This window comes from Podarcis liolepis (genome assembly GCF_965112155.1).
Source record: "Podarcis liolepis genome assembly, chromosome: 4".
NCBI lineage: Eukaryota > Metazoa > Chordata > Lepidosauria > Squamata > Lacertidae > Podarcis > Podarcis liolepis.
In genome coordinates this window covers 9,428,733-9,456,139 of record NC_139558.1, presented here as the reverse complement: position 1 = coordinate 9,456,139, position 27,407 = coordinate 9,428,733, and the positions used below count along the sequence as shown (strand labels likewise).

Here is a 27,407-nt window from a genome sequence, read left to right as displayed (position 1 = left end):
CTTCTTCAAACTGAGGAACGTGGAGGAGAAAATCTCTGCATGTAGGAGGAGAAGGGAGCACACAGATCTGAAGAACTAGCCATTTATTTACAAAAATCAACCATGGTTTGGCATTATGTCTGTGCTCAAAGATCTGAAACACAAATGTATAGTGTAACACAAAATTTGCAAAAATATTTAACCGTCAATTATGATTTAGGTCCCACTTCTGTATTTAGAATACACTGATTCCGAATTCTTCCTTCTCATACCGAGCATCTTCTTGCTGTAATGCCAACTGGTTATCTAGTCGTAAAGATAGCAGCTGTTTCTCATGGAGAGCATCATTAAGTTTTTCTTCCAGTTCTTCAATCTAAAACAGATAATCAGGCAGCAGAAAATAAACGAGAATTTAATTGATGCCCAGAATTATATAAAAATGAGGGTAGCATCTTTCCAACAATACATATTATGAAGAATATCTATCTACCCCACCTTCCCCCCCAAAAAACCCACCCTCAGTTTTTTAGTACAGTATGTCCCAAAACCTTTGTCTATTTTAAAAGGAAACCAAGAACATATTACTATATCTCCCAATAATAACTTTGCTTTTTGCAACCCTAAAGCATGTAAGAATTAGATCATACTTTAGTCAGGTATTCCACCTTCAAGTTGTCTAACATCAAGTTCTTCTGGGAAAGTTCTATTTTCAGCAACTGCACATTATGAAGCAGCTCCTTCCTCTCAATCAGCTGTCTAGTAATTTTGACGGGACCTTCCCGATCTTCTGAGGAAGAAATATCATCAGTGGGTACTGTTGTCTCTAAGCTTATATCTTCCAATTCCAAGGAGCTGGAAACATTAACTTTTTTGGATTCTCTGGAGCTTTTCCGTGACATTCTCCCGACAGTGCCCGAAGACTTTCTACTTGCAGTTCAAGTAACTTGGGGAAGAAAAAGAAGAAGAAGGGAATGGTGGTAAGTAGGAGGATTTTTACAGAAGAATTCATCCTAACCTGTGCTACATCTGAAACATGTCAAGTGTATAAATTCTATACAAGGCCAAGAACCCCATGCTAGCACGTATCAACTATTATTAATAAACCTATCTCGTCAGAAATAAAACATTAAGCCAACAGTTCTCATGTTTTTAGCAACACCAGTATGTTGCGTGACAAACTATCATACAGCTATCCATGATGCCCAACTCAAATATTCACCGGTTTGCCAACAACAACAATTGAAAGACCATAGGAACAGTGTTGCGGATACGCAATATAAAACAGGAAGTCAACACATTCAGAACACCCAGTAAGAATAACAGAATCATAGAGTTGGAAGGGATTCCCCCAAGGTCATCTAGCCCAACCCCTCCGCAATGCAGGAATCGTTCCCACAACTCGAACCACCAACCTTCTGGTTAACAGACAGGCGCTGTGATCCTGAACCGCCCTGACATCTTCAGATGAAGGGAGATATACAAATTAAATAAATGCAGGTTCTCCTCCCATTTTTATTTTTACCCATGTTCCTCAACAGTTGTCTTAGTAGGCAGTTGCTTGCAGCGGTTCTCAAGCTGTCTGTCCCCAGATGTTGTTGGACTACAACTCCCATCATCCCAGATCTCTGGCCCTGCTAGCTAGGGGTGATGGGAGTTGTAGTCCAACAACATCTGGGGACTCACAGGTTCAGAAAGGAGCACATTCCTAGCCGCCTTCTCTTTCTGCCAGAGGGGTTTCTGCCACATTCCTATTCCCCCCCCCCAAGAAACTAGGAAATACTCCTAACGGTACTGGCCTACCTCGCAGGGTTGTGGGTCCCCAAAGAGCTCTGACAACAGCCAGGCAGCCTCCACATGCCTTGGCTCAGCTACGCAGCAAAGAGATACACCGCCCTAAGGAGAAAGAGAAGAAGGGGGAACAGGGGGAGAACTTCGCCCGCGCGGCTCCACAACACACACCCCGTCAGCCGACGGACCGCGCATGCGCTCCTCTGGCGGGGCCCTCGCGCCGCCGAGGGAGGCGGCCCTGCTGCCATGGTAACGGGAGCGACGCTCCTCGACCCAGACGCTCCTTTCTCCCGCCGTTTCGCGCGGCATGACGGGAGTGGCGGTTGCAACTTAGAGATAGAAAGTCTAGAGGCGGAACCCTGTGGGCGGAGCTGAAGCCGCCATAGAAGGGGTGTCGCTTATATTTTCACGCCATGCGCCTGACGTCACAGAACCAACCCGTTCAATTTTTATTTTATTTTATTTTTAAAAACCGGATTGGGGTAAGCGCAGCGTCGCCCCTCCCCGTGGCGAACACGCGCAGCACTTCTAACCGGAAAAAAAAACTAGACCCGTAAGAGCGGCGGCGAACTAGAGAGAGGATTTGCCTAGAGCGGCTCCCTCGCTCGCTACGGTGGCCGACGGCGGCCGCTGCTGGGCGGAAGCGTGCTCGCGCGTCGCCGGATGCGAGGGCTGCGCGGTGCATTGTGGGAGCAGCGCCGAGCCCGGCGGTTCCCTCACGGTTCCTTCGGCGGGACGAGATGCTGACCTCGCGCACGTTCCTCAAGCGCACGCGGGCCGGCGCCGTCCTGAAGGTGGTGCGCGAGCACTACCTGCGCGACGACATCTCGTGCGGGGCGGCCGCCTGCGCGCTCTGCGGCGGAGGAGCGGAGGAGGCCGGCGGCGACCAGCGGCCCCTGGAAGCCCAGCCGTGCGGGGCCGCCAGCAGCCTCTGCCCGGAGCCGCACTACCTGCTGCTCGACACCAACGTGCTGCTGCACCAGGTAATGGGCTTCTCAGGCGCGGGTCCCCAGCTGTTGCCGGACTACAACTCCCAGTGTTGTGAGCCAGAAAATAGCTTGTCTCCTGAGTTAAGCCAATAAAACTCAGAAACATGAGGAGTTAGGAGGGCACCGTTGTTTATTGCAAAGCAGTGGGTTACAGTCGGATCCTTCCTGCCCGGTGGTCCAGGCTTCTTGTTGTTGTTTAGTTGTGTCCGACTCTTCGTGACCCCATGGACCAGAGCACGCCAGGCACTCCTGTCTTCCACTGCCTCACGCAGTTTGGTCAAACAAATGCTGGTAGCTTCTCCTTGTGCCCTCCATCTTTCCCAACATCAGGGTCTTTTCCAGGGAGTCTTCTCTTCTCATGAGGTGGCCAAAGTATTGGAGCCTCAACTTCATGATCTGTCCTTCCAGTGAGCACTCAGGGCTGATTTCCTTCAGAATGGAGAGGTTTGATCTTCTTGCAGTCCATGGGACTCTCAAGAGTTTCCTCCAGCACCATAATTCAAAAGCATCAATTCTTCAGCGATCAGCCTTCTTTGTGGTCCAGCTCTCACTTCCATACATCACTACTGGGAAAACCATAGCTTTAACTATACAGACCTTTGTTGGCAAGGTGATGTCTGATAAAATTTCAAACAAAGCATTTCAATTTTCTCCTAATCATATACATCATTACCTCATTTCATGTACAGTGGTGCCCCGCAAGACGAATGCCTCGCAAGACGGAAAACTCGCTAGATGAAAGTTTTCCGTTTTGGAGGTGCTTCGCAAAACGAATTTCCTATGGGCTTGCTTCACAAGACGACAATGTCTTGCGAGTTCCTGCGTGTTTTTTCCCCTCCCCCTATTTTCCTAAGCCGCTAAGCCGCTTATCAGCTGATCTGATCAGCCAATAAGCCGCTAAAAGCCGCTAATCCGCTAATCCTTCAATGGGCTTGCTTCGCAAGACGAAAAAACCGCTAGACAAAGAGAATCACAGAACGGATTCTTTTCGTCTTGCGAGGCACCACTGTATAATACACATGTGCAATAAGCACTGGCAATTTCTGCTGAATAAGTTCTGATCCCCACCGTCTTCTGTTACATTTTTTTAGTATGCATGTTGGGAACCTGTGTTACTACTACTGCTAATACCTTTATTGTCAATGTACAACCTGTGCACAATGAAATTAACCAAATGGTGTAGCCGTTTGCACCATGTAGCAACTCATGTTCTAGCTTTGAGCTGTATCTTTGTGATTAACATCTTAGCTGTATTTCTTCCCCAATTGGGTGGGGGGGGGAGGCAACTTTCAAAATCATCAGTTTCATAAAGTAACAGGCTACCATAACTTCTGTATTAGAAGCCCACTCAAGGATTTACAGGGGTACACATTATCACATTTATTGTGGCCTTTTGGGCCACTGCCACACCATCACCCCTTGCTGGCTGGGGTCAGGGGTGATGAGAGTTGTAGTACACCAGCAGCTGGCGGGGGGGGGGGGATCTCATCAAGGGTGGAATGTGCTGCCCTTGGCAGAGCCGGCTGAACATGTGAGGCGGGATGAAGCAGTTGTCTCGCATGGTGGAAGCTTAAGGGGAGGGGACACCGTGAGCACCGTGCTCAGCCTCACCCCACAGGAAAGCGGTGGTGGCTCCTGGTCAGCATTCGAAAATCACCAGCCTCATTCTGCATCCTGACTCTCGGCCCCCTTGCGACTGAGTGAAGGTGCCAGGATGGCTCCTGGTGTGTCCACCATGTGGAGGTGCATGCCTCCCTGGGGATCCTCGGATCTGGACAGTTTCCACACACTAGTGATGCATCCCAGAGAATTCTAGCTGTCATATTTTATCTGCATGACCGAAAGAAATTTCAGGTACCGTAAAGTTACATTGAAAAAACAGGACTTCCAAGCCAAAAAATGGCAACTACGCATTCTGTTTTGTAATCTTGGTTTAAGGAGCCATTTGGCTCCTAGCTTATATACCTGAGTTTCTAACACTGCTTCTGGCGACATCTTGGCCGGGCCCACCATCCTTTTGTGGGTTCTGCCATGCAGCCCAGGTAAAGGGAGGGTGAGCAGCGGCTTCCCAATTCATTTCAGCCAGTGAAACAGTACAGGCTACCTTTGCTGCCCTGGATGATTTTAACAGGTCTTCTCTTGAGCAGAAGTTATTTGGATGCAACCCCATTCTTGTCTCTTGATACAAAAGGACAAGGACAAGACCTGGGCTGAGTGGCCCATTAGTGTGCCTTGAGTTTACATTTGTGTCCTTTGTGTTTTAAAGAAGTTCTTCTTCCAAATGGCTGCAATCATGAAATATCTGTTGGTGGTTGCTAAATATTATGAGAATTTACTCACATGGTTTGTTTTATTTCCAGATTGATATACTAGAAGATCCTGTTATTAGAAATGTGATCATCCCTCAGACGGTCTTGCAGGAAGTAAGAAGGCGGAGCGCTCCAGTATACAAACGAATAAGAGATGTGTTAGCAAATACTGAAAAACATTTCTATTCTTTCACTAACGAGCATCATAAGTAAGCACGAGAAGTAGTAAGCTATGCCATTCTTCACTGCTTTATTCATTACCAACAGATACATTCAATATATACAAATAGTCTGTTAGGTGCTGTTTAGTTTCAGGTTGTATTTTTATGAAATTGATTGTTTTTGTACTTGGAAAATTTAAAAATATAACTCTCATAGCAAGCTCTATCAAGATGAGTACTGTCAGGATCCAGAGGATCTCCAGCAGAACTGGGAGGCTGGGCTATGCTGACTAACTCTCTTGTCCTTGGCTCAGCTGGAGAAATGCTGGAGAGTCTCTTCCATCCTGGCTGAGCCAAGATTGGCGAATGTTAAAGTGACATAAGTCCTGAAACAGGGTGCAATGGGTGTGGGATCAGAGAGTGCAGGCGGGGACTTAGACTGGATCAGCCACGTGGCCTGGCAACCCATCGTTAGTTAAGCTGGCAAAAAGGGTGCTGTAACTGAAACCCTATTTTAAAACTTTGTTTTCCTTCCGCCAGTGTTAAGCTGGCTGAGCCAGCAGTAGCCCTGCTCCTAAATAGAGTTTGGACCTGGTATAACTGGATGCTTGCTTGCTTTATGCCAGCTTAATGTGTATATGATTGTTTCCTAAATAGTATAGAAATGCTTTAAAATAAATAGCTAAATTTGGATGAAGTTGCTGAAAACAGCACAGTGCATGATGGGATTGTGTGTGTGCTGCCTTTGCATTATTAACCCACCTCACCCATAACCATATATATACATTTAATTAATAATAATAATAACAACTAGCATATATCTGCATACCACCTTGTTTGGAGGACTGTTTTACAGATTCCATTTCAACTGGAATTTTGGTTGGAGATAGGTGTGTGTGTGGACCTCTTGCTCAAAGGCTTCCTATATATTGCAGGCTCAGATATATAGTTAGCCCTACATTGCACCGAGGGCCTGTGGGCGCCAGAGGGTTTTGTGTGGTTTATACTGTAAATGGATAATTTTTACATGAATAACTGGATTGTTGGTTTGCTTTTTGATCTCCAGAGAAACATACATAGAACAAGAACAAGGAGAAAATGCCAATGACCGTAATGACAGAGCCATCAGAATAGCAGTGAAATGGTATAATGAGCATCTGAAGGGATTGCAGGACGAAGATAGGATAAGAGTTATCTTGCTCACCAATGACAGAAAAAATAAAGAGAAAGCTGTGGAAGAGGGAATTATTGCTTATACATGTAAGTCCAGGCATTGATGAAAAGCCATATAGTTCTGCTATAAGAAAAGGAGCCTTGTGGTAAAATGTGCTGGTTGAAAACCTAGAATGGAATTATTCTGGAGGAAAGATGTCAGAAAACTGATTTCTCCTGGACTGTGCTCCAGCACACGAGATCAGTGGGCTTGGGAGTACTTCATTATTCATAGCCTGGCAGATTTTTTCAGCCTGCCCACTGGTAGTTCTGCTTCTGTGAGTTTCTCAGCAAGTGATTTCCTCTGCAAAATACACTCCTAGCTAGCCCTGTCATCTGCACTCCTCATCGGAGAAAGGCAGAAGGAGACTTTTGCAACCACCTTGCTCTGTGTGTCCTCCCAACGCTGGTTGAAGGGAAGTGGGGAGACCCAGTGGAGTTGCTGCTGGATAAGAATTATGGGGGAAAGTGTTCCTTGTTACAGTGGTACCTTGGTTTACGAACTTAATCCGTTCGGAAGTCTGTTCTTAAACCAAAGCGTTCTTAAACCAAGGTGTGCTTTCCCATAGCAGCAGGGTGCTCAATTTACAAATGGGATGCACTCAACAGGAAGCAGAACATGTTCTGCTTCCAAGGCAAAGTTGACAAACCAAAACACCTACTTCTGGGTTTGCAGCATTCTTTATCCAAGTTGTTCATAAACTAAGCTGTTCTTAAACCAAGGTACTACTGTATTAATGGAATGTTTGATACAGTAGTGGGGCAGTATTTAATTTCTAAAAAGAAGGAATGTGCAGGAACTCAGATTTTGGGGGAAACAGTTGTGTATAGGGCAGAACAGATTGTACTTAGTGGAAAGATTATTTGCATGCCTAGGAGCATGTATACCATATTCCATTCAGTTAGTAGAAATAATTCTTGCTATCAAGCCCAGACATAATTTGTGGAGCCCACATGTCAGTCTCACCATCCAAACTGAAGATTTGCTGCTGTAGAAAACAATATTATGCACCAGTTTAATATTTAACAGTTTTGTAAATCAGTATTGCTTGTCCTATGATTATTGTTGCATAAATGTATTTTGATTTTATTGGTAGGTGAAGAGTACATAAAGAGCTTGATAGCCAATCCTGAACTTGTGGATCGACTTGCTTGCATAAATGATGAAGCGGTATGTTTCACTCTTCTGAGTAGATGTCTCTGGAACAAGAAAGATTTCTAGTATAACTTTAGTGTTGTAGAAAATATATCACTGAGTCTTGTGGAAATGTTTTCTTCTCAAGTTTATTCGAGAAATGCTGAATAGAATGTGGGACTCCATCATTCTTTGCGCTGTTCAGCAGTGGTCTCCATTTTTCTTTGGTGTTCCTGTGATGTGGCAAGAAGCAGAAGAGAGGATTGGAAAGATTGCAAACTAAGGATAGATTGGCAAAGAACCACTTCCAAACTCATGGCAACAACAAAACTATAGTTGCATCATAAATATCACCACCAGTCTTGCCCATGAAGATCTAGCCCTAAAAATCATCAGCTTAGGTGAATCACTCATATTTGGTATTTGAGGGGGCTGGGAAGGACATCTTCACTCTATGGAAACAAGTTGAGGGTCAGGGACCTGGTGAAATGTCCAGCTGGTTCAGATGTAGTGTTAGGTGCACGAGTTGTGACAAGCCTTTGGCTCACGTACTCTTCCTGTCCTTTCACATGTAAGAGGAAGAGATTGAAAACTTCCACTTTCAGTTTTAAAATAAAATTCTCCTTTATGCCTGACATCAGGGAATATTTAGCTCTGGATGTTTAGCTCTGTAAAATCAAACCATTTTTTATTATTGTTTGATGGAGAAGTTCAATGGTTTAAAAACCTGAAGAAGATGCTTCTTGTAACCTACCCTTGGTACATGGAGTAACACTAAATCATGGTTTAGATTATGTCCAAACCAGCCTACTGACTCTTAACTGTTTCTTGTATCTGCATCTGGCTCTTACAGAACGAAATAGAAAATGGAAGGATCATTTTCTCTGAACATCTTCCACTCAGCAAACTGCAGCAGGGTATCAAGTCTGGTCTTTACCTTCAAGGAACCTTCAGAGCTAACAGAGATAATTACCTTGAAGCTACAGTTTGGGTTCACGGTGATGGGGATGAGAGAGAGGTTTGTTTGATGCACGATTGCCTGTGAAATCCTTCACCGGGAAAAGGTGCAATTGTTTTATATATGAATACTCTTTCGATTTTTTGCATAATTGAAATGAAGGTGGGTTGATAGGGTGAGGTAAGGGATCATTTTAAACTCTTGTGAATTTACCTGTCAGCTGCAATTCGAGAACTGTCTACTAGACACTGATTCACACTAAAATCAGTGGGGCTTCAGAATAAGCGCATTCAGGCTCATGCTGAAATGTTACATCAAAACTGGTTAAGTTTTATAGTTAAGTGTTGCATCTGCATAGCGAAGAATGTTGTAAAAACAGATTTCCCACTTCTGGTTTGCAAGGCAATCAGCGGGTCGTACCGACATTTTTCTATTGAAGCTTAACCATGGTTGAAGCTTAACCATGGTTGAAGCTCAACCATGGCTTCACTGTACATTTGGGATCTTAATCCTAATTGAGCTTTGTTCACTTAATTCTGGTTAATTTTTACATTTGCACTGGGCCCCTGAAGAAAGCTAGGAGATGTAACTCTGACTGTAGTGGCCAGTCTGCAATCAGCAATGGGTCAATGCACATTTACCTCTCCAGGCCTTTTCTGGAACCTATCCAGCCCCTCTCTTGGGAGACAATACTCCCAAGGCACATGGATAACCAAGTTTACAGCTGGGAATCCCTCTACTATTTTTATGGGATAATATGTGATTTCATAAGGCGACTATTATCCTTAAAACGGATTCTTTGCTTGATGCTTACAGGTATTAATACAAGGGCTTAGAAATTTAAATCGCGCAGTGCATGAAGACATCGTAGCTGTGGAGCTGTTATCAAAAGATGCCTGGGTTGCACCATCCTCTGTGGTCTTGCTTGATGAGGCGGGTCAGGATGAAGAGGATGATGTGGAAAAAGAAGAACAGAAGGAAAACAGTGTATGACATGAACATGCCAGGTTTCTCTATTCTTCCGCACTTGGCTCTTCTTATTATTGTAATGAAGTCTGACTGTTTTCATCAGTGTGTCCATCTTAACTGAGTTGGCAGTCAGTTATTAGGATGCATGTGTCCTGTGACTCCATGCATGCATTGGGGGGAAAGGTGCAAAAGTTATCATTCTCAGAATTCCATCTTAAATTTTCAAAAGCAGCATTCCAGCTAGAAAAATTAGGGCTGCCATACGTCCGGGAATCAAACTGTCAAAATGTCGTCCAGGCGGATTTTCTCTGAATTGGCAAATGTAGGGTTGCGATATTCCCCAAAGTGAAAATCAGCCAAAGTTGTTCACCTTTCCCCCCGCCGACTTTTGGGAATATGGCAACCCTAGAAGAATGGTCTTGAAAACATGGGCAATGCTTGATGGAATCTTCAAATTTAGCTGGAGCTTCAGAAGATTTTTCTGAGGCCAAGGGGTAGGGCCTCTGCATACACAGTGGGGTAGTGATAACTTTTGAAGTGCCCCCCCTTCATGGTGCCCCCCCATAGCCACATCTCCATGGAATGTCCAAAAATGACATGCCAACATACAAAAACAAAGTAAGGTGTATGCTTGCGCACACAAGCATACAACTCTATTCCTTGACCAGAAGCTATTTCCTTCCTTGATTCGAACTCAGAGCAAGAAATAAAAGTGATCCATACAAGAGCATGTCTGGAAACTGAACATACAGATTGAATGGGAGAATGACCCTGCTCTGAAAAAAAGTCTTTAAGAGTTGGCCTTCCCAGAGTTTACCCTTCTCTTCCACACAGGGTAATTCATACAACTCCCTAGGACTGGCAGGTGCTGAGTTAATGAGAAAAAATGAGAGTACTTTTGGATATTTTATTTACTTCCATACTTTTTTAGTTGCAGAATATAGTTTTTCATGGTATAGATTTTGGTCTAGAATAGTCCAGAATGTTATTTTATTCTTCTGCTCCTAGTCTTGGAAAGGCAGAAGGAGCTCCATGAGCTGCAAAAGCTCATGGGAAATCTTAAACTTCTTTTGACGTTTTAAATTTCCATCCACACACTTTCAAGGGATCTCTGTGGCTATAAATGCTAGAAACTTGCCTTTTATTTTATTGTAATTTGTTTTCCTGATTGAAACGCAAGTTATCAGAATACTTAATAAGTAAACTAAACAAAATCCTGTGCTTGTACAGAATTACACAAGCCAGCCTGGCTTGTGAATGAATCGTTACAGTATTCTATTCAGAATGCTTTAAGGGAAGTTTATGTCAAAGAGTAGTTCAAATGATGTCATAATATGGGGTGTGACCTGGAACATTCTTACCACTAAAGCATGCTAGGTTGGGGAACCTGGTTGTTTATATAATTGCAGTTTATATTTATTATATATGTTTTTAAACCTAGCTGAAGACCTCTGGGAACAAGAGTATGCTGCGCCCGACCGGCAGGGTTGTGGGCATCATAAAAAGAAACTGGAGGCCTTTTTGTGGCATGCTCTCTAAGTCCCAAATAAAAGAGGTAAGAGCAACGGTTGCAGAATACTTTCTTCACTACCTGAATTCCTTAATTTCAATAAAAGCCATTCCCCCTGCTTCCTAACAGGCAAGGCGGCATTTATTTACACCAGCTGATCGCAGAATCCCTCGAATCCGAATAGAAACAAGACAGGCTTCAACGCTTGAAGGGCAAAGAATTATCGTTGCTATTGATGGCTGGCCTAGGACTTCGAGATATCCTAATGTAAGTCTGAAAGGAAACTAACTGCCTCTGAAGATTTAACCAAGCAACCTGATAACCAAACTGTTGCAAAAGGAAGACACAAGAGGTTAACTTGAACTACTTTTGTTGTATATACTGGTGGGCAGTGTGTGGCCAGAAAGGCATTTACCATAACTTATCATCCTGTTTACAAAATTATTTAAGCCTTGTGACTGTGGTCACCAAGTCTGTGATAGAACCTGTTTTTGCTCATATCCTGATTCAGAAACACAGAAGCTGATCTACTTAAATAAGTGCTCGATCCAATGTATGCCTACTTGGGAACACCGTATTTTTCGCTCTATAAGACGCACCAGACCACAAGACGCACCTAGTTTTTGAAGGAGGAAAACAAGAAAAAAGATATTCTGAATCTCAGAAGCCAGAACAGCAAGAGGGATGGCTGCGCAGTGAAAGCAGCAATCCCTCTTGCTGTTCTGGCTTCTGGGATAGCTGAGCAGCCTGCATTCACCCCATAAGACGCACACACATTTCCCTTTACTTTTTTAGGAGGGAAAAAGTGAGACTTATAGAGCAAAAAATACGGTAATTCTTACTGAATGTAGTGAGAATTTCACATGCCAAGTACGTTGCACATTGGATTGCTACCTACAATAATATTTATTTTTAATAGTCTTTAATATTAATATTTTTTCCAAAACGGCATTGTTTCATAATATTAATGAAGGCCTGTATTGGTTTAGGGGCATTTTGTAAAGAATTTAGGAGCAGCTGGAGATAAAGAGACTGAGACTGAAGTCCTGTTGCTTGAACATGATGTTCCCCACCAAGCTTTCTCCCAAGCGGTTCTTAGCTTCCTGCCCAAGATGCCCTGGAGCATTACTGACCAGGTACAGTAAGCACTGATAATGTTCAGAAGTACTAATTGCATAGGTTTGCAATGCAATTTGTGCTGCAGCGGGAACAATGATTAATAATGGAAATAGAAAAGTGATTATTCAGATTCACTTCCATAATAATGAGGGATTTTAAACTCTTGGGTTTTTTTAAAACCTCTGCCTCCCTGCAAACATTGATTCTACTCGTTGCACTTTAGTTGTCTCAAGCTGACCGAAAATAGCCGCTAAGTTTCTCCAAGGTGATTGAAACCTCATCAAAGTCAATTTCAGACTGTTTCTTTTATGAAATTAAAATGAACTGTATGTGCAGAGTATCCTTAACTATGGATATCAACTGTCTACAGCTTTCCCACAAACTTATTGCAAAGCAGTTGTCACTTCAGGAGGCAATTCTCCCTTTTAAAACAGTTTCTTTAAACTGTTAATCTTCCAAGTAGCATTGGATTGCATCAGTTTTATTAGTAATTGTATTTATTTGTGTTCTGCATAGTAAGATGGCATATTTCCTGCTCTCTCTTGTATTGATTGGCCTTTCATCTTCAAATAATAATAATAATAATAATAATAATAATAATAATAATAATAATAATAATAATTTGTTATTTGTACCCCGCCCATCTGGCTGGGCTTCCCCAGCCACTCTGGGCGGCTTCCAAAAATATATATATTAAAATACTCTAATACATCAAACATTAAAAGCTTCCCTAAACAGGTGTTTTTTTTATTACGTGTGCTCTTCTCTTTCTAGTCACATCCTGTATACCTTCTTGCTTAAGTGACTAGTTTATGCTTCTGAAAAACTGGCTGTGGTTTATGTATGCCAAAATAAGTTCATAGTCTTTTGTGCTGCAAGCTTCCGTGCTGTTTTTGCTGCATCACAAAAGGGATCATTCCAAGGTTACTTAATTATCAAGCTTTATAATTAAGCAGTTTCTTCAGTATGGTGAACTTTTTTTTCATAATTATTATAACGGTCTGTAGTAGTTTATAAAATGTTTGTTGGAAAACAAAATTTCAGGATATGAAGTTGAGAGAGGACTTGAGGCATTTGTGTGTATGCAGCGTGGATCCCCCTGGCTGTACTGATATTGACGATGCATTGCACTGTAGAAAGCTGGAAAATGGAAATCTAGAGGTAAGTCAAATGTCAGGTGAAGGCTGACATGCATTTTTGCCTGTATATCTAAGTCATCCTTTAGGTCTTGAACATTTTGCTTTCTGCCTTTGAGGGTAGGAGAATAAAAGAACCCAAAACCAGAGGAAAAGGCTTATTGCTCTGTAAGAAGCAGTTACGCAGACAGTTTCTTCCATTATAAATCTATTTATTATGCTCAGGTTTGTGGATTGCATTTAGATATACTTTCATTCTGTTCTATGAACTATTGAACACTCTTCAGCTGCAGTACTACAGCCAGTTACACACATAGTGTATTTGAAGGCAGGCTTGTGTGAATAAATGTAGGGGTGCTGCTGTGGCTTAATATATACTCACTGTGCTTGTGCCCAGGGTGTTTCAGTTCCTGGTTTTCTAGTTCCACACTTAAACTCTGAAGTTCTATGCACAATTGAAGTCAACTTACTTCTGAGTAGATAATGCATAGGCTTATACTGTTTGATTTATAGGGGCACGGGTGGCACTGTGGTCTAAACCACTGAGCCTCTTGGGCTTGCCATTCGGAAGGTCGGCCATTTGAATCCCCACGATAGGGTGAGCTCCCGTTTCTCTGTCCCAGCTTCTGCCAACCTAGCAGTTCAAAAGCACACCAGTGCAAGTAGATAAATAGGTACCACCGCGGCAGGAAGGTAAACGGTGTTTCCATGCAGTCTGGTTTCCATCATGGTGTTCCATTGTGCCAAAGTGGTTTAGTCATGCTGGCCACATGACCCGGAAAGCTGTCTGTGAATAAACGCCACCTCCCTCGGCCTGAAGTGAGATGAGCGCCACACCCCATAGTCGCCTTTGACTGGACTTAACCATCCAGGGGTCCTTTACCTTTTCCTCTTTTACTGTTTGATTTCTTCTGAAGCATGTGCTGCTGCACTGTTATTGACAAGTTTAGCAACAAAACATCTCTCTAATGACTTCAAGAAACATGGAAAGTTAAAAGTAAAGGGTTATATAGTACGCAGCAGAGCTGTTTATGTTTTTGATTGATGGCTTGAGGTAGCGAGAAGTTTCATAAAATGCTGACTTTTGAAAATTCTGAATAACCTCTTTATTTACTAGGTTGGTGTACACATAGCAGATGTCAGCCATTTTATTCGTCCGGGAAATGCCCTGGACCAGGAATCTGCCAAAAGGGGCACAACTGTGTATCTGTGTGAAAAGGTATATTTTCCTGTTTGTATTTATTTACCTTCAGGTGGCATTTTAATTCCCTTTATTGGTTTCTTCCAGACATGAAATGCATTATATTTCTGAAGCTAACCAATCATACTATTGAATAACAGTTTCCCAGTGAAATAATTAACCAAAAATTAGCAGTTGCTGGGATCCCAAGGGTAGAGAACTGACCAAACCACAACCTTGGTTGAGTCAAAATTGCGTGAAAAGCATTGTCTATCGTACTTTCATCACGATAAGACTTTCCTTTTGACTGGATTTTAACCTGACATTCGGTGACCCTTTTTGCCTACAGAAGCTCATTTCAAAGGGCTATTTTTTAAGGCTTCGACATCATTCAGAAGCGCCATTCAGAGCACAGGCCAAGAGAGGGCTTTTTTGAGAGGATCTTCCAATGGCTTCATAACCTCCTCTCGTTCTCTCTTGCCCCGCACTTTGAAAGGGGCTTTGAAGGCACCATATCCAGGGCTTGGTTGAAAAATAGGAAATGTAATGTGAGAAAGCTAGTGTTTGATTAACAACATATCCTTGATCAAATTAACAACATGAGTACAGTTCTATAGATGTACACTATGTCAACATATATGATTCTTTTTGGTCATAAATAACCATAGTCATCTTTTTGTGTGTTTTTGCAGAGGATTGATATGGTTCCAGAGCTGCTCAGTTCAAACTTGTGTTCGTTGAGATCCAATGTTGACAGGTAATTGTGTGGATACAGTTTTGAGATATTTAAGAATAACTTCTCTTCTGTAAACAGAAAACAATTCTGTTTGCAGAATGGGTCTTTCCACGTCTCTGTTCTCACTGTGATGTCCTGCACCCTCCAAGGATCCATTTCATGAGAGTTGTGGGGTCCTCCTGAACTGGATGGCATGGGGTGCCAGGGTTGGGGGGCTGCAGCAAGAAGCGGGGGTGGGAGGTGGAGTGTTCCATGGAAACTGCAGAGGAGGGAGCAGGGTTCCCTGAGCAGAAGTGTCATCTTCTCAGGCAAGAACACGCTAGGATCAAAGACAGCTGCAAGTAAATTTTCCTGTTTCATCAGCAACTTCTTACTCCTTTCCTAGGCTTGCATTTTCCTGTATATGGGAAATGAATCACAATGCTGAAATCTTGAAAACTAGATTTACAAAAAGTGTAATTAATTCCAAGGTAAGGTTCACATTTATTTGGAACGTTTAACAACAAATGCTGAATTGTGCCATTTTGAACTCCTGCTTTATATTGGGGCATTGAATATATTTACACATAAGACAGTAAAAATGGGAGAGTTCCAAGTTTATTTACCTGATATATATACTGTCCAGTCCAGATAATGTGAGTGGCTCAAATCACGTTGGTTGTTTCTTCAGCAATAGATCTGGACAAAGCTAAATCACACTTAGAGTAGACTTAAATGGATTTAAGTTGACTGATTTCAGTCGGTCTACTTGAGTGTGACTTAACATTGGATGTTACTTACAATCTAAACTACATTTTGCTTTGTTTGGCACCCTGAAAAATATTCTTTATTCACTTATTTGTATATTGAAATGTGTATGTTACTTTTACATCCAGAGGTGGTGAACAAAAAGGCAATGAAAATACAATTACGATTCAGTAAAGGAAATATAAATGAGCTTGATACATGCCACAAAAAGACAAGAGTAGCAGACAAGATAGATCAAAATCAACAGCAGAGCCTGTTGTCTATGCATTTAGAGTGAGTGCTGTAAAAGCAGTGAAGGTTGCCCAGTTCAAACATTCATCAGAAATAGATATTTGAATAATGTCACATTGAGATGGGGTTCTCTTAGGAATCATTACTGCTGCCCTTATGTTGATTGCATCTCTTTTATAATATATTTCTGTCCAAAGGCTTCCCTTACATATGCTGAGGCACAAATGAAAATAGATTCTTCCAGCCTGAATGATGACATTACTTCTAGTCTGCGTGGACTAAATAAACTAGCCAAAATTCTTAAGAAGCGTCGGATAGATAACGGGTAAGTAGTTCTTACTGCAGGTCTTCTGCACAGCTTTTCATTCATGTGGAGTCACTATGACCCAATACAGCCACTTAGCATTTGCTAGAGAAGATCTTCGTTGTCTGCCCTAAAGAAAACAACAGCAGATAAGATAGCACAGTAGTTTTCATACTGCTCTGAAATTCCACAGAGCATGTGTTTCTTAATAACATGTGTTTCTTAATAACAAGATCAGGTTTATTTGAAAGACTGGTTAACCATGACCACCATGACACCCTGCAACTTGCAGCAGTCCCAAATATGAGTGCTTGGTGCATTTATAAAGCCAATTTCAGATGGGCCTCAGGGTTCCCATCTCCTGCACCCCCGAGCTGTGTCATAGCCTGTTCGTTGGACCCATCCCAGCGCCAGGAACTCCTTGCATGCTGAATAAAGATGACCGAGAAACAAAAGAAGTTTGGCGTGAGCGGAGGTGGGAAAGAATGCCTCCCTTCTCTGAGGGGAAAGGGACAGAGAAGGTGTTGAAGGAAATTAGAAAGTGAAGTGAAAGATTAATGACAACAACAACAATACTGTGTGGTGTCCAGTGCTGTCATTCCACTTGCCATTCCACTTGGCCCCTGCACACCTTCAAAATCTGCAGAGGGTTGTGGGACCCTCTGGATAAGCTTTTTGGGGAGGGCGAGGAGAGGAAGGGGACCTCCCACTGACTAATACAGAGATGCTGAGACACCAAACATCCAGAACAAATGGCTGAATTTAGCATGAAGAAAAGTGAGCTCTGGGACTCCTTGCCACAAGGAGAATGTTGCAACGAATATAGCAATTTCCAAAGATGGATTAAATATCAGTAGAAAATTGTAATTATTGCCATCATTTTCTACCAGTACCTTCAGATACTTGTGTGTATGATAGGCTCTGTAAAATATTTTACTATTCTCATATCTATTACTTTCTAGGGCTTTAACTCTCTCTTCACCTGAAGTTCGTTTCCACATGGATAGTGAAACCCACGATCCTATTGATTTACAGACAAAGGAGCTCAAGTACGTTTTATCTCCTGTTTTCACTGCAGTCCCAATTATTTGTTCACAAGTGCGCCGTAATGGAAGTATGACGTGCACAGTGCAGCTCTCCACACCAGAGACCACTTCAAAATATCAAAGCAGTCGACAGTATATGTTGCATACCGTCAAGATAAATAACAGAATGTGGTCTGCTTATGAATATATTATAGTACACTTCTGCTTAGAACGTTGTTCTGTGGAAAAGTCGGGATGGTTGGAAAATTGTGAACATGGGCTTAATGATAATGTTATTATTTTTGTTTACTTACAGAGAACCATTAGTGTATGTGGCACTTTACAATATAACCAAGCAATAAATCTAAATTTTATAAGCTATAATCTACAGCTTCTAAATGTGCACATCTGATTTTGGCTACACAAGCAATGTGCTGAACAGAGCTGGTTTCTGAGCCTGTCCACTAGAACAAACACACTCCAGAGTGCATCAAAACTGACATTAGGTCACAGGGACAGGGAAGAGTGTCTAAAGGACATTTGTGTATCATGTATAAAATATGCAAGAGTGAATTCTTTGTGCTTCCCCAGAACAAACATATCAAATTTTAACTATTGCTTTCCATGACGGCATCTCTTCTTATAAGTGTAATATTTCCTGTTGACAGAGAAACCAACTCCATGGTTGAAGAGTTCATGTTGCTTGCTAACATCTCTGTGGCACAAAAGATCTATGATGAATTCTCAGAGCATGCCTTGCTAAGAAAGCACCCTGCTCCACCGCCATCAAATTATGACATCCTTGTGAAGGCTGCAAAGTCTAAGGCAAGTTATCAGTGCTTGGAATTGAATGGATAAAGGATCAAGTTCTTAACCGATAGTATACCGTATTTTTTGCTCTATAAGACTCACTTTTTCCCTCCTAAAAAGTAAGGGGAAATGTGTGTGCGTCTTATGGAGCGAATGCAGGCTGCGCAGCTATCCCAGAAGCCAGAACAGCAAGAGGGATTGCTGCTTTCACTGCGCAGCCATCCCTCTTGCTGTTCTGGCTTCTGAGATTCAGAATATTTTTTTTCTTGTTATCCTCCTCCAAAAACTAGGTGCGTCTTGTGGTCTGGTGCGTCTTATAGAACAAAAAATACGGTATTTATCTTTCAGATTTTAACTGGGATCAGAATACCTCACGTGGAGTTGTATTCAGCATAGCGCTAAGGAAATTGTTCCATTGGCACACACATTTCTACTTTCCCTTCCCTTCCCCACAAACTGTTCTTGGGATTCTCCCGCTCCTCCAGAGCAGATCTGAGGAGGTCATGGAGAGATGGGAGGTCTTTTTTTGTGAGACTTTGCAAAAAACAACAACTTTTGTGTCCGGATTTTCACTTTTTGAAATACGGCAATTTAATTGAGTTATTTAAAGGTGGCCCACGCTGATTCACACATGTACTAGGGCAACTTTCCAGACCCAAGACCCACCTCACATGCATTTGGGAACCCACTTAATTGTTTCACTGCATGGTGGTGCTGCTGTCTTGCAACCCTGTAAGGGGTTCTGACCCTCTTATTGAAGATCATTGTACTCTGGCTTTTCAAACCAGAAAGTGTTTGTGCACTTCAATCCCAGGGCCACTCCTAAATATCCAGCCCATGGGTCAGTTCAGTCTTGACCCACCAGAGTTACCCATTTGGCCCGTTAGACCAAATTTGGGGGCAAGCCACGCTAACCCACTCTACACCTGAAGTCATTCAGATAAAGGGCAGGGCTTGGCCAAAAGGGTGGGGCTTCACCAAAGCCCACTCAAGCAACTTCCAAAGCACTCAATAATTGTCTGGAGCCTTTGAAGTAATGTGCAAAACAGGTAAGAAAGATTCCCGCCCCCTCTCCACATTGGCAGCAAATCTGCTGACATCATTTGTGACATCAGGTGATTGATAGATGGGCAGCCCCGCCCACCTGTCGAATTTGGCTTGGGAGACAGATCCTGATAAAGATTAGCCCACAGAGTGGAAAACCATTCCCTGTCTGTTCTAGAATGTGGAGATAGTAAAAGGAGTTTGCTCCCTGTGTGCACAAGACAGTGCTTTGTATGCTTGCACAGGCCTCAGAGTCCTTGTCCTTTTGACATCTAAATTAAGTTCATGAGCACTTGATTTGTGTACAACAAAAGGATATGGCTTGGCCATCTGTTATTTCCCTTGGCTTTGAACCCCTGTTGAGGGCAGCCATATTGATTCTTAAGTTTGTGAGTTGAACAGATGCTATTGCGGTTTATTTTTCATCTTGCATTAGTCCTTTCCCTTTGGAGCTCAAGGTGTCATATGTCAGTTCCTTGGCCTGCATCAGCAAATGTGTTCAATAATGCATATTTAAACCATGGCAAAGTGTTGGGAAATATTGAAAGCGACTCTCCCCCCCCTTCCTTTTTCTATAGGGTTTGGACATAAAAACTGACTCAGCAAAAGCCCTGGCTGATTCTCTTGACAGTGCGGAATCACCTTCTTTTCCTTACCTGAACACTCTGTTACGTATCTTGGCTACTCGCTGCATGATGCAAGCAGTTTACTTTTGCTCTGGAATGGACACCGATTTTCATCACTATGGCTTAGCCTCTCCTATTTATACACATTTTACTTCACCCATCAGAAGGTACTCTCCATGAAATTTTGAAAGGGAAAAAAATGTGTGTGTTGCAGTCTGTTAAAAATATAGTTCGACAGTTGCCACATTCTACCAAATCACCCTAGGATAAATTACTTTCAGTGTTGCTTTCGTTAGTTCAAATACTAAAGTTTTATTACAAATCGTGCAAATATGGCAAACTTGCCTACTGTCTTCTTGCTTTCTGTGCTTTCTTTGCATACCTTGGGACTGTCTTGCAGAATTTTGAACCGTTTATGCTTTTTTATTTTTTTGAAAAAGGATAGAATAAATTTTGGCGAGGGAATCTTGATTGATGCAAAGGCCTTAAGAGCCTTTGAGCCTCCAGGGCTTATTGAATGCTCAGTATCTCAGCTGAGGGGGAGCAGAAGGAAGGAAGAATGGAGAGGAAAGAGAGGGGGTTGTCCTACTCAATTCCCATACCCTTTAAATTTATATTGAGTACGCATTTCTACAGTACTGCTAGCAGTAGGATGAAAGCATAGGGAAACGCCGTCCAGATGTCTGGACAACTGTTGCATGAAGCATCTGCAATACAGGCAGAAATATCACAAGATGTATTAGGATGAAAAGAGCTTCATTGGTTCCGTACTGCCTGTGTCATTTATACACGCATACAAACGCCTACCCCATCAGACTTCAGGAAAAGACGCATGTGACTGTCTAATTCACATTCAACCTCCAGCCACGTAGGGCTAGATAATGCAGAAACAGACCCACCCCATAGCTGTAACTGCTTTCAAGGGGGACCTGTGTGAACACACAAAGGACAACCCCAGAATGTAGTTTATAAAAAGGCTAGACTTTCCTCAGCAGTCTTTTAGGAGAACAGGCCAGAAACCTTTGAAATCCCGCTTCATATACTGAAACGACACGGCATGTTTTATCAGAGAAATAGATGTAAGCAAGTTCTTCGAATCTGAAACTGCTTTGGTATTTTTACCTTTGGATTTTAACAAAATACAGAAATCAAATGTGCCATGTACTTTAAACGTGCACGGTCAGATTTTTGCCATGAGGTCAAGAAAATGCTCCTTCTTGCGCTAAATGGAGAGTTTTTTGGGAGAAATGAATCTGGAAGTAAGATTTAAGTTGAGTGTACATATTTCATGAGCTATTTCCAGGGGAAAATCATGAATAGGAAAAGGGAAAATACGCCCTCCTCTTTTCACACTTCATTATCTCTCCCCACACCTCAAATAAAGACACCTGCTTCTTGGGAGAAAAGCAATGACAAACCTAGACAGCATCTTAAAAAGCAGAGACATCACCTTGCCAACAAAGGTCCGTATAGTTAAAGCTATGGTTTTCCCACTAGTGATGTATGGAAGTGAGAGCTGGACCATAAAGAAGGCTGATCGCCAAAGAATTGATGCTTTTGAATTATGGTGCTGGAGGAGACTCTTGAGAGTCCCATGGACTGCAAGAAGATCAAACCTATCCATTCTGAAGGAAATCAGTCTTGAGTGCTCACTGGAAGGACAGATCCTGAAGCTTAGGCTCCAATACTTTGGCCACCTCATGAGAAGAGAAGTCTCCCTGGAAAAGACCCTGATGTTGGGAAAGATGGAGGGCACAAGGAGAAGGGGACGACAGAGGACAAGATGGTTGGACAGTGTTCTTGAAGCTACCAGCATGAGTTTGACCAAACAGCAGGAGGCAGTGGAAGACAGGAGTGCCTGGCGTGCTCTGGTCCATGGGGTCACAAAGAGTCAGACACGACTAAATGACTAAACAACAACAAAGTACTCAGGTTTGGGATTGGCAGCTGGTCCCAAACCTGAGCATATTGCATAACAGAGGAAGATTTCAGGATAGCGAGAAAGGAAAAAGTCCTCTCCACCAGCCCTACCATGAGCCCTGAACAGGGTTTCTTTCCCAGGCAAGCCCTGAAGAGAGATACTCCTGTGAGGAGCGACTGACACTCTGCAAGGTTTTTATTTGCACACCTTTGCTCTTCCTTCATTACTTATAGTTTACAAGTGAACTACTGCATAAGATGCGAGCTGCAAAACCTGAATGTTTAACAAGGGTTTCTGTGCACCTGAAACAAACTGCGGTTGGCTCTCACTTGTCAGTGACGAATGTTTTCTTCTTTCATTGCAGGTATGCTGATATTATAGTACATCGGCTGCTGGCTGTGGCCATAGGGGCAGACAGCACTTATCCTGACCTCACAGATAAACATAAATTGGCAGATTTGTGCAAGAATCTAAATTACAGGCATAAAATGGCTCAGTATGCTCAGAGAGCTTCGGTTGCCTTCCACACTCAGGTGAATGTTTGTATTTTTCTTCCACAAAGCATTTGGGAACAAAAGAGCGCTGGAGCACTGGCTGCTTCACCTTGATGTTGTGATTTTTAAATGGCTTTATATTGTTTGCAGCCTTGGGGGATTCTTGAGTCAAAAGATGAGTTAAAATGAACTCCACCCCACAAAGAACTATATCTTCTTCCCGTTGATCATACCTGCTTAGTTTCAGCAAAGTGCCAGCAATTGGGGGGTGGGTCGTTTGGAAGCTCTCTCTTTGCGACAGTTTAGGCAGTGCATCATAATGAATAATATTGTGTTGTGAACAAACAGGAAACTTGGGAATTTGAAGCTGCTGTTGGTCTGATGGCTATATTTACATTGTGAATCTTTAGAACTTTGGAGAAGCATGCTTTTGAAGAATGATCCAGCCCAAGTCAAGATAACTTGTCACCTTAATTTTGGCAGAGGAGAGAATTAAGCATGGATTTAACTCTGGCATAGATATCTGTAGAACTGAAATGGTCTTAAATTTGAATAGATTATACTTTCCATAGTGCCTGCTATATTCTATCTGTCCCCCCCCCCCCGAAAACTTAAGTGTTGTGTAAAAAGACGGTTCATTTCTATTTCTTATACATATTCAAAACTGCCCAGAGTCCCCGCCTTTCTGCGTAGGACTCTGCAGTTGTGTTGGTTGTTTCAATGCCAGGAAGAAAAACACCACTGATTCATCTATTCAATATAAAATTCAAAGTATTTGTCTAAGCACTTTGGAAGGGAGTGGGATTAATTAATTCATCTGGGTGCTGCCTTTCACTGTAGAGGAAACATGTACCTGCTTCTTCTAGGGTTTCAGTGAAGATAATCATTTATTATCATTATTATTATTAAGTATCATTTATTTATTAATTATATTTATACAAATTAAGTAAACAAATATAAATATTTTGCCTGGCACCTAAAATGCATTATTATAGTTAAACATCAAAAATGGTTTCAATTTCTCCCTACCATAGTTGTTTTTCAAAAACAAAGGCGTGGTGAATGAAGAGGCGTATATCCTGTTTGTACGGAAAAACGCAATTGTCGTTCTGATTCCCAAATATGGCTTGGAAGGCACCGTCTTCTTTGAAGAAAAAGACAAGCCAAAACCAGCCCTTCTGTACAACGAGGAGGTAAGGCATCTTAGTTTTTGTATGGGATCTTTTTAAGTTGGGAAATCACACAAAGCCCAGCTGCCACTTATGCAATGTGGCATCAAAGTTGAAGCTGATTTTGAGAAACAGCAAAATCTAGAAACGCAGTAGGAACAACTCCCCACCACTAAGAAGCATTTCCAACTTAATAAGTTTAATGTGTGTTTTTGTAAGTTTAGCATTAGTTACGTTACAAGGGAAACTGGTTTCAGGGCTGTGTGCATGCTATTTGTGTGCATTCATTTTATGCATGCTTTGTTAAGCTGATTGAAGAAATTTAGATAGATTACTCTGTTAGAAGTGCAAATTACTTCTATTCAGCTGTTGCTTTCCTTAGGGGCTTGGTATAGCTTGCATATCACCTGAAAGCCAAAGCTTTAAATACTTCAAATGTTATGCTTTAAATACTTTAAATGTTATTACTATTTATTATCCTTCAGTGTATCAATTCTGTATTGAACTAGGGGGAAAAATATGTTCTTTTCTTAGATTCCCTCTCTCACTGTGGAAGGCACACCTTTCTGTACATTCGACAAGGTTATAGTGAACATCATGTTAGATGCTTCCAATATTCAGCACCAGAAAATCCGTATGGCCCTGGTGGAGCCGAAGGTAGGTTACTGGCGTAGTAGCTGAAAGCAGTGTGGTGACACGGAGAAGTCAAAGCATTGCATATTGAAAAAATAAAAAAATTCCTTCCAGTAGCACCTTAAAGACCAACTAAGTTAGTTCTTGGTATGAGCTTTCGTGTGCATGCACACTTCTTCAGATACCTGGTATCTGAAGAAGTGGTATCTGAAGAAGTGTGCATGCACACGAAAGCTCATACCAAGAATTAACTTAGTTGGTCTTTAAGGTGCTACTGGAAGGAATTTTTTTATTTTGACTATGGCAGACCAACACGGCTACCTATCTGTAACATTGCATATTGGTTTGAAGTCGATCTGAAAGCAAACTTTGAGACAGATTTGGAGGTTCCTTCTTGGATCAAAACACCTAGGAATACGTTATCTATTACTTTTCTTAAATGGGTTGGCATGGAGGAAGTATGGCACAAGCTGCCTTTTATTATTTTGACCTGGTGGGAAGGAACTAAGTTCCCACTGGAATTAAAAGGGGGCTTAGGAAAAACACGGGTGGTGGTTCAGTGTGATTTAAATCCAGCTGCTGCAGCTTCACTCACCAGCAAAGTGTCCATCAAATTGCTGGCTCATACATAAGTAGCAAGGATTTGTATATTCGAATGGCCGCTTGAAGGTATAGGATGTATCTGCATTGAAAAAACCACATTGCACTCCTATATAAAAAGACCTGTTGATAAGGGTCAGATGAGGTCACACAGTTTTATCTCTGTGCAACAGCACTTTGCTTTCTCTAGTATAAGTGGAAATAGGTAAAATAAGTAAAGGACCCCTGACAGTTAAGTGAATATAGTGTTGTTCATTACTTTTTCCCATAGGAGTAAGTGTACTGGGGGTGAAAACTTACTGCCAGTCTCTTGTGACTCCCATTAAGAATCAAGCCAGTTCCTATCTGTATCGTGGGTTCTGTTTGTTGGTCACTAGAACAAGGTGGTCCAACTTTTCATACCAAGTAGGCTTCAAGAGTACTTGGACATTGAACCCGTGGGATGCACACTACCTTATCGGGCGGGGAGAGGGGCAGGCTCTGGGAAGGAGGATGGAGGATTCTAGGATCCTGACGGAGCCCTCATGACTCCTTCCCAAAGCCCAGTGTCTCCCCCAGCTTTGGGAAGACAGCAGGAGGGCTGGGGTGGAGTGGGGAAGGCGAGGGCCAAAAAAAAAGCCCCTGAGGACCACATATTGGACCACTCTGCTCTCGACTGTGCGTGTGGTGGGGAGGAATGGGGAACCGTTGTCTAGTTTTTCTTCACTGAATTGTGAATTATCCTACAGCAACTCTCAAAGTACACCCCTGTTTAGGGTTTTAGAATATACATGTTGTGAAGCCGGGTGACAAGACTATTTCATTTTAAAAACTGATAGCATTAGGCTGGCTTTCAGCTAAACGGTTCTGCCAGCACGACTACTTTACACTGTGCCATGTAACTTCTCCACTTTGATGCCCCCTAAATCTGCTCCGGAGGCTTGGGGAAACCCCAGAACACATTTTGCAGGTGTGCAAAACAAAGTTGTTCCATTGCACAGCTAAAAGTCCTACGCTAGCAGGGAATGGCTTGTGCTTTTCACACGAAGTAAACATTGTTAACCTTTTCCTTTTCTGCCAGGTACAAGGCATTAGTATTCCAAGCCAGGCCAAGCAACTGAGCGGCAAGAATGAACCAGACAAAAAGAAGACAAAATTGGGGAAATAGCTTCATTTAGCCAAAAAGAAATAGTTAATTTTACATCGTATTGGATGTTTAAGACAAATGATATTTTATATACATTTACAAGCCACTTTTAAATAACTTTGTGTCGTTTAAACTTTTATTTTTATATGTTCCTGTTCATGTATTGTATTTAAAAGCACCACTTAAAAAACGAAGCTAAGCTTTTGGACATCTTTAGAAGCAGCAAAGTAAATAATATCTTTACAAGTTCCTGATTTAGAATTTGTTTATATGTGCTGTGGTGTTTCAGACTTTTCAAAATAGCATTTGATAAAACTGTTCATGTACAAAAAAATAATTAAAAGAGGAAGTAATGAACCCTTTTTTGAACCTCAAGTGCATATAGTATTTATTTTGGAAAAACCATTTGCTGAGGGATATCCTGCTGCAGGAAGGTGTGAAATGTACATCACTTGTCCACATTTTAAATACTGCCTCTGAATTACATACCTTGGTATTTGTGTAAGTTGTGGAAATGAGGTCTCTTCAGAATTGATTTAAGCTGGATCCAAACTACAAGAAAGAAGATTCCACCTAAACATTAGGAAGAACTTCCTGACAGTAAGAGCTGTTCGACAGTGGAATTTGCTGCCAAGGAGTGTGGTGGAGTCTCCTGCTTTGGAGGTCTTTAAGCAGAGGCTTGACAACCATATGTCAGGAGTGCTCTGATGGTTTCCTGCTTGGCAGGGGGTTGGACTCGATGGCCCTTGGGGTCTCTTCCAACTCTATGATTCTAGCAGTGATTAGGGGAGCTGCCCTATTATCACAGAGGGCTGGTTCAGGAAGCAGTGCATATTGCTTCCATTTTTCTAAGGCAGAACTCTTAAAGAGGACTGGAGATGGTAAAACCTGTATCTGGCTTGCACAGCCTATAGCTAGGTGGCTCCCTTCATAAATGTAGCAGTCAAACGGAAATTTCCTGCACATAGAAGCGAGTCTGTTATGGAGAAGGCTGTGCCACAGGAGAAAAAAACTGCAAGGTGTTTGCCAGTGACAGACACTTACCAAATTCTGCTAAAAGTGTTTAAAGTGTGGTTGCAGAAGACAAACAGTAAATGGAAGGAACTTAATTTAAAACTAGGAAATGGAACCTTAGATCAAGCATGTTAGAGAACGATTTAAAAAGAATATGTAAAATTGGGTCGTTAGTCAGAAATAGAAATAAAAATCTACTGAATAGGAGAATTTAATGTTGGATGTAAGTAGAGCATTTACTGCTGAGATTCTAATCTATTTGAGTGTACATCTTTATCAGACAACAGGGCCGTGAGCTGGTAAAGTTCTTTTAAAAGCAAAATTTGTTGTCTACAGAGTTCTGCACTGGGTTCAGTTAAATGTTTATCCCCATCACCATCTTGTGTCTCTGGAAAGTTGAAAAAAATAAATGGAGGCCACAGGTGGCTCTTGCCTAGCCTTTATCTCAAAAACTCCTGCTGTGACATTTGAATAAGCTAGTG

General features: G+C 42.1%; 2 protein-coding genes across 2 annotated transcripts in view; one reads left to right on the top strand and one right to left on the bottom strand.

The window, feature by feature from the left end:
* PIBF1 (progesterone immunomodulatory binding factor 1) overlaps positions 1-2,080 on the bottom strand; it is an 83,255-nt gene extending 81,175 nt beyond the window's left edge. The window contains exons 1-3 of the mRNA XM_083501189.1: positions 1,780-2,080; positions 627-922; positions 252-352 (exon numbers count right to left, since the gene is read on the bottom strand). Of these exons, the coding sequence (XP_083357315.1) occupies positions 252-352; positions 627-878 (353 nt within the window). The 5' untranslated portion in view covers positions 879-922; positions 1,780-2,080. The remainder of the gene's footprint in view (positions 1-251; positions 353-626; positions 923-1,779) is intronic.
* A 140-nt stretch (positions 2,081-2,220) lies between these two features.
* DIS3 (DIS3 homolog, exosome endoribonuclease and 3'-5' exoribonuclease) lies at positions 2,221-26,280 on the top strand. Its single transcript, XM_083501152.1, has 21 exons — positions 2,221-2,750; positions 5,117-5,274; positions 6,293-6,486; positions 7,536-7,609; positions 8,427-8,591; positions 9,348-9,518; positions 10,942-11,055; positions 11,140-11,277; positions 12,000-12,146; positions 13,174-13,290; positions 14,383-14,484; positions 15,138-15,202; positions 15,567-15,651; positions 16,357-16,484; positions 17,426-17,512; positions 18,157-18,313; positions 19,921-20,135; positions 22,254-22,422; positions 23,418-23,576; positions 24,087-24,209; positions 25,846-26,280. Exons 1-21 carry the CDS (start codon positions 2,508-2,510, stop codon positions 25,930-25,932), a joined length of 2,898 nt encoding a protein of 965 aa, XP_083357278.1. The 5' UTR covers positions 2,221-2,507; the 3' UTR covers positions 25,933-26,280.
* Positions 26,281-27,407: the final 1,127 nt, after the last annotated feature.

Coding starts and splice junctions, on each gene's coding strand:
- DIS3 (XM_083501152.1), top strand. CDS start 2,508: ATGCTGACCTCGCGCACGTTCCTCAAGCGCACGCGGGCCGGCGCCGTC. Junction 7,610..8,426: donor CTTGCATAAATGATGAAGCG/GTATGTTTCACT, acceptor TGGCTCTTACAG/AACGAAATAGAAAATGGAAG. Junction 24,210..25,845: donor TGGCCCTGGTGGAGCCGAAG/GTAGGTTACTGG, acceptor CTTTTCTGCCAG/GTACAAGGCATTAGTATTCC.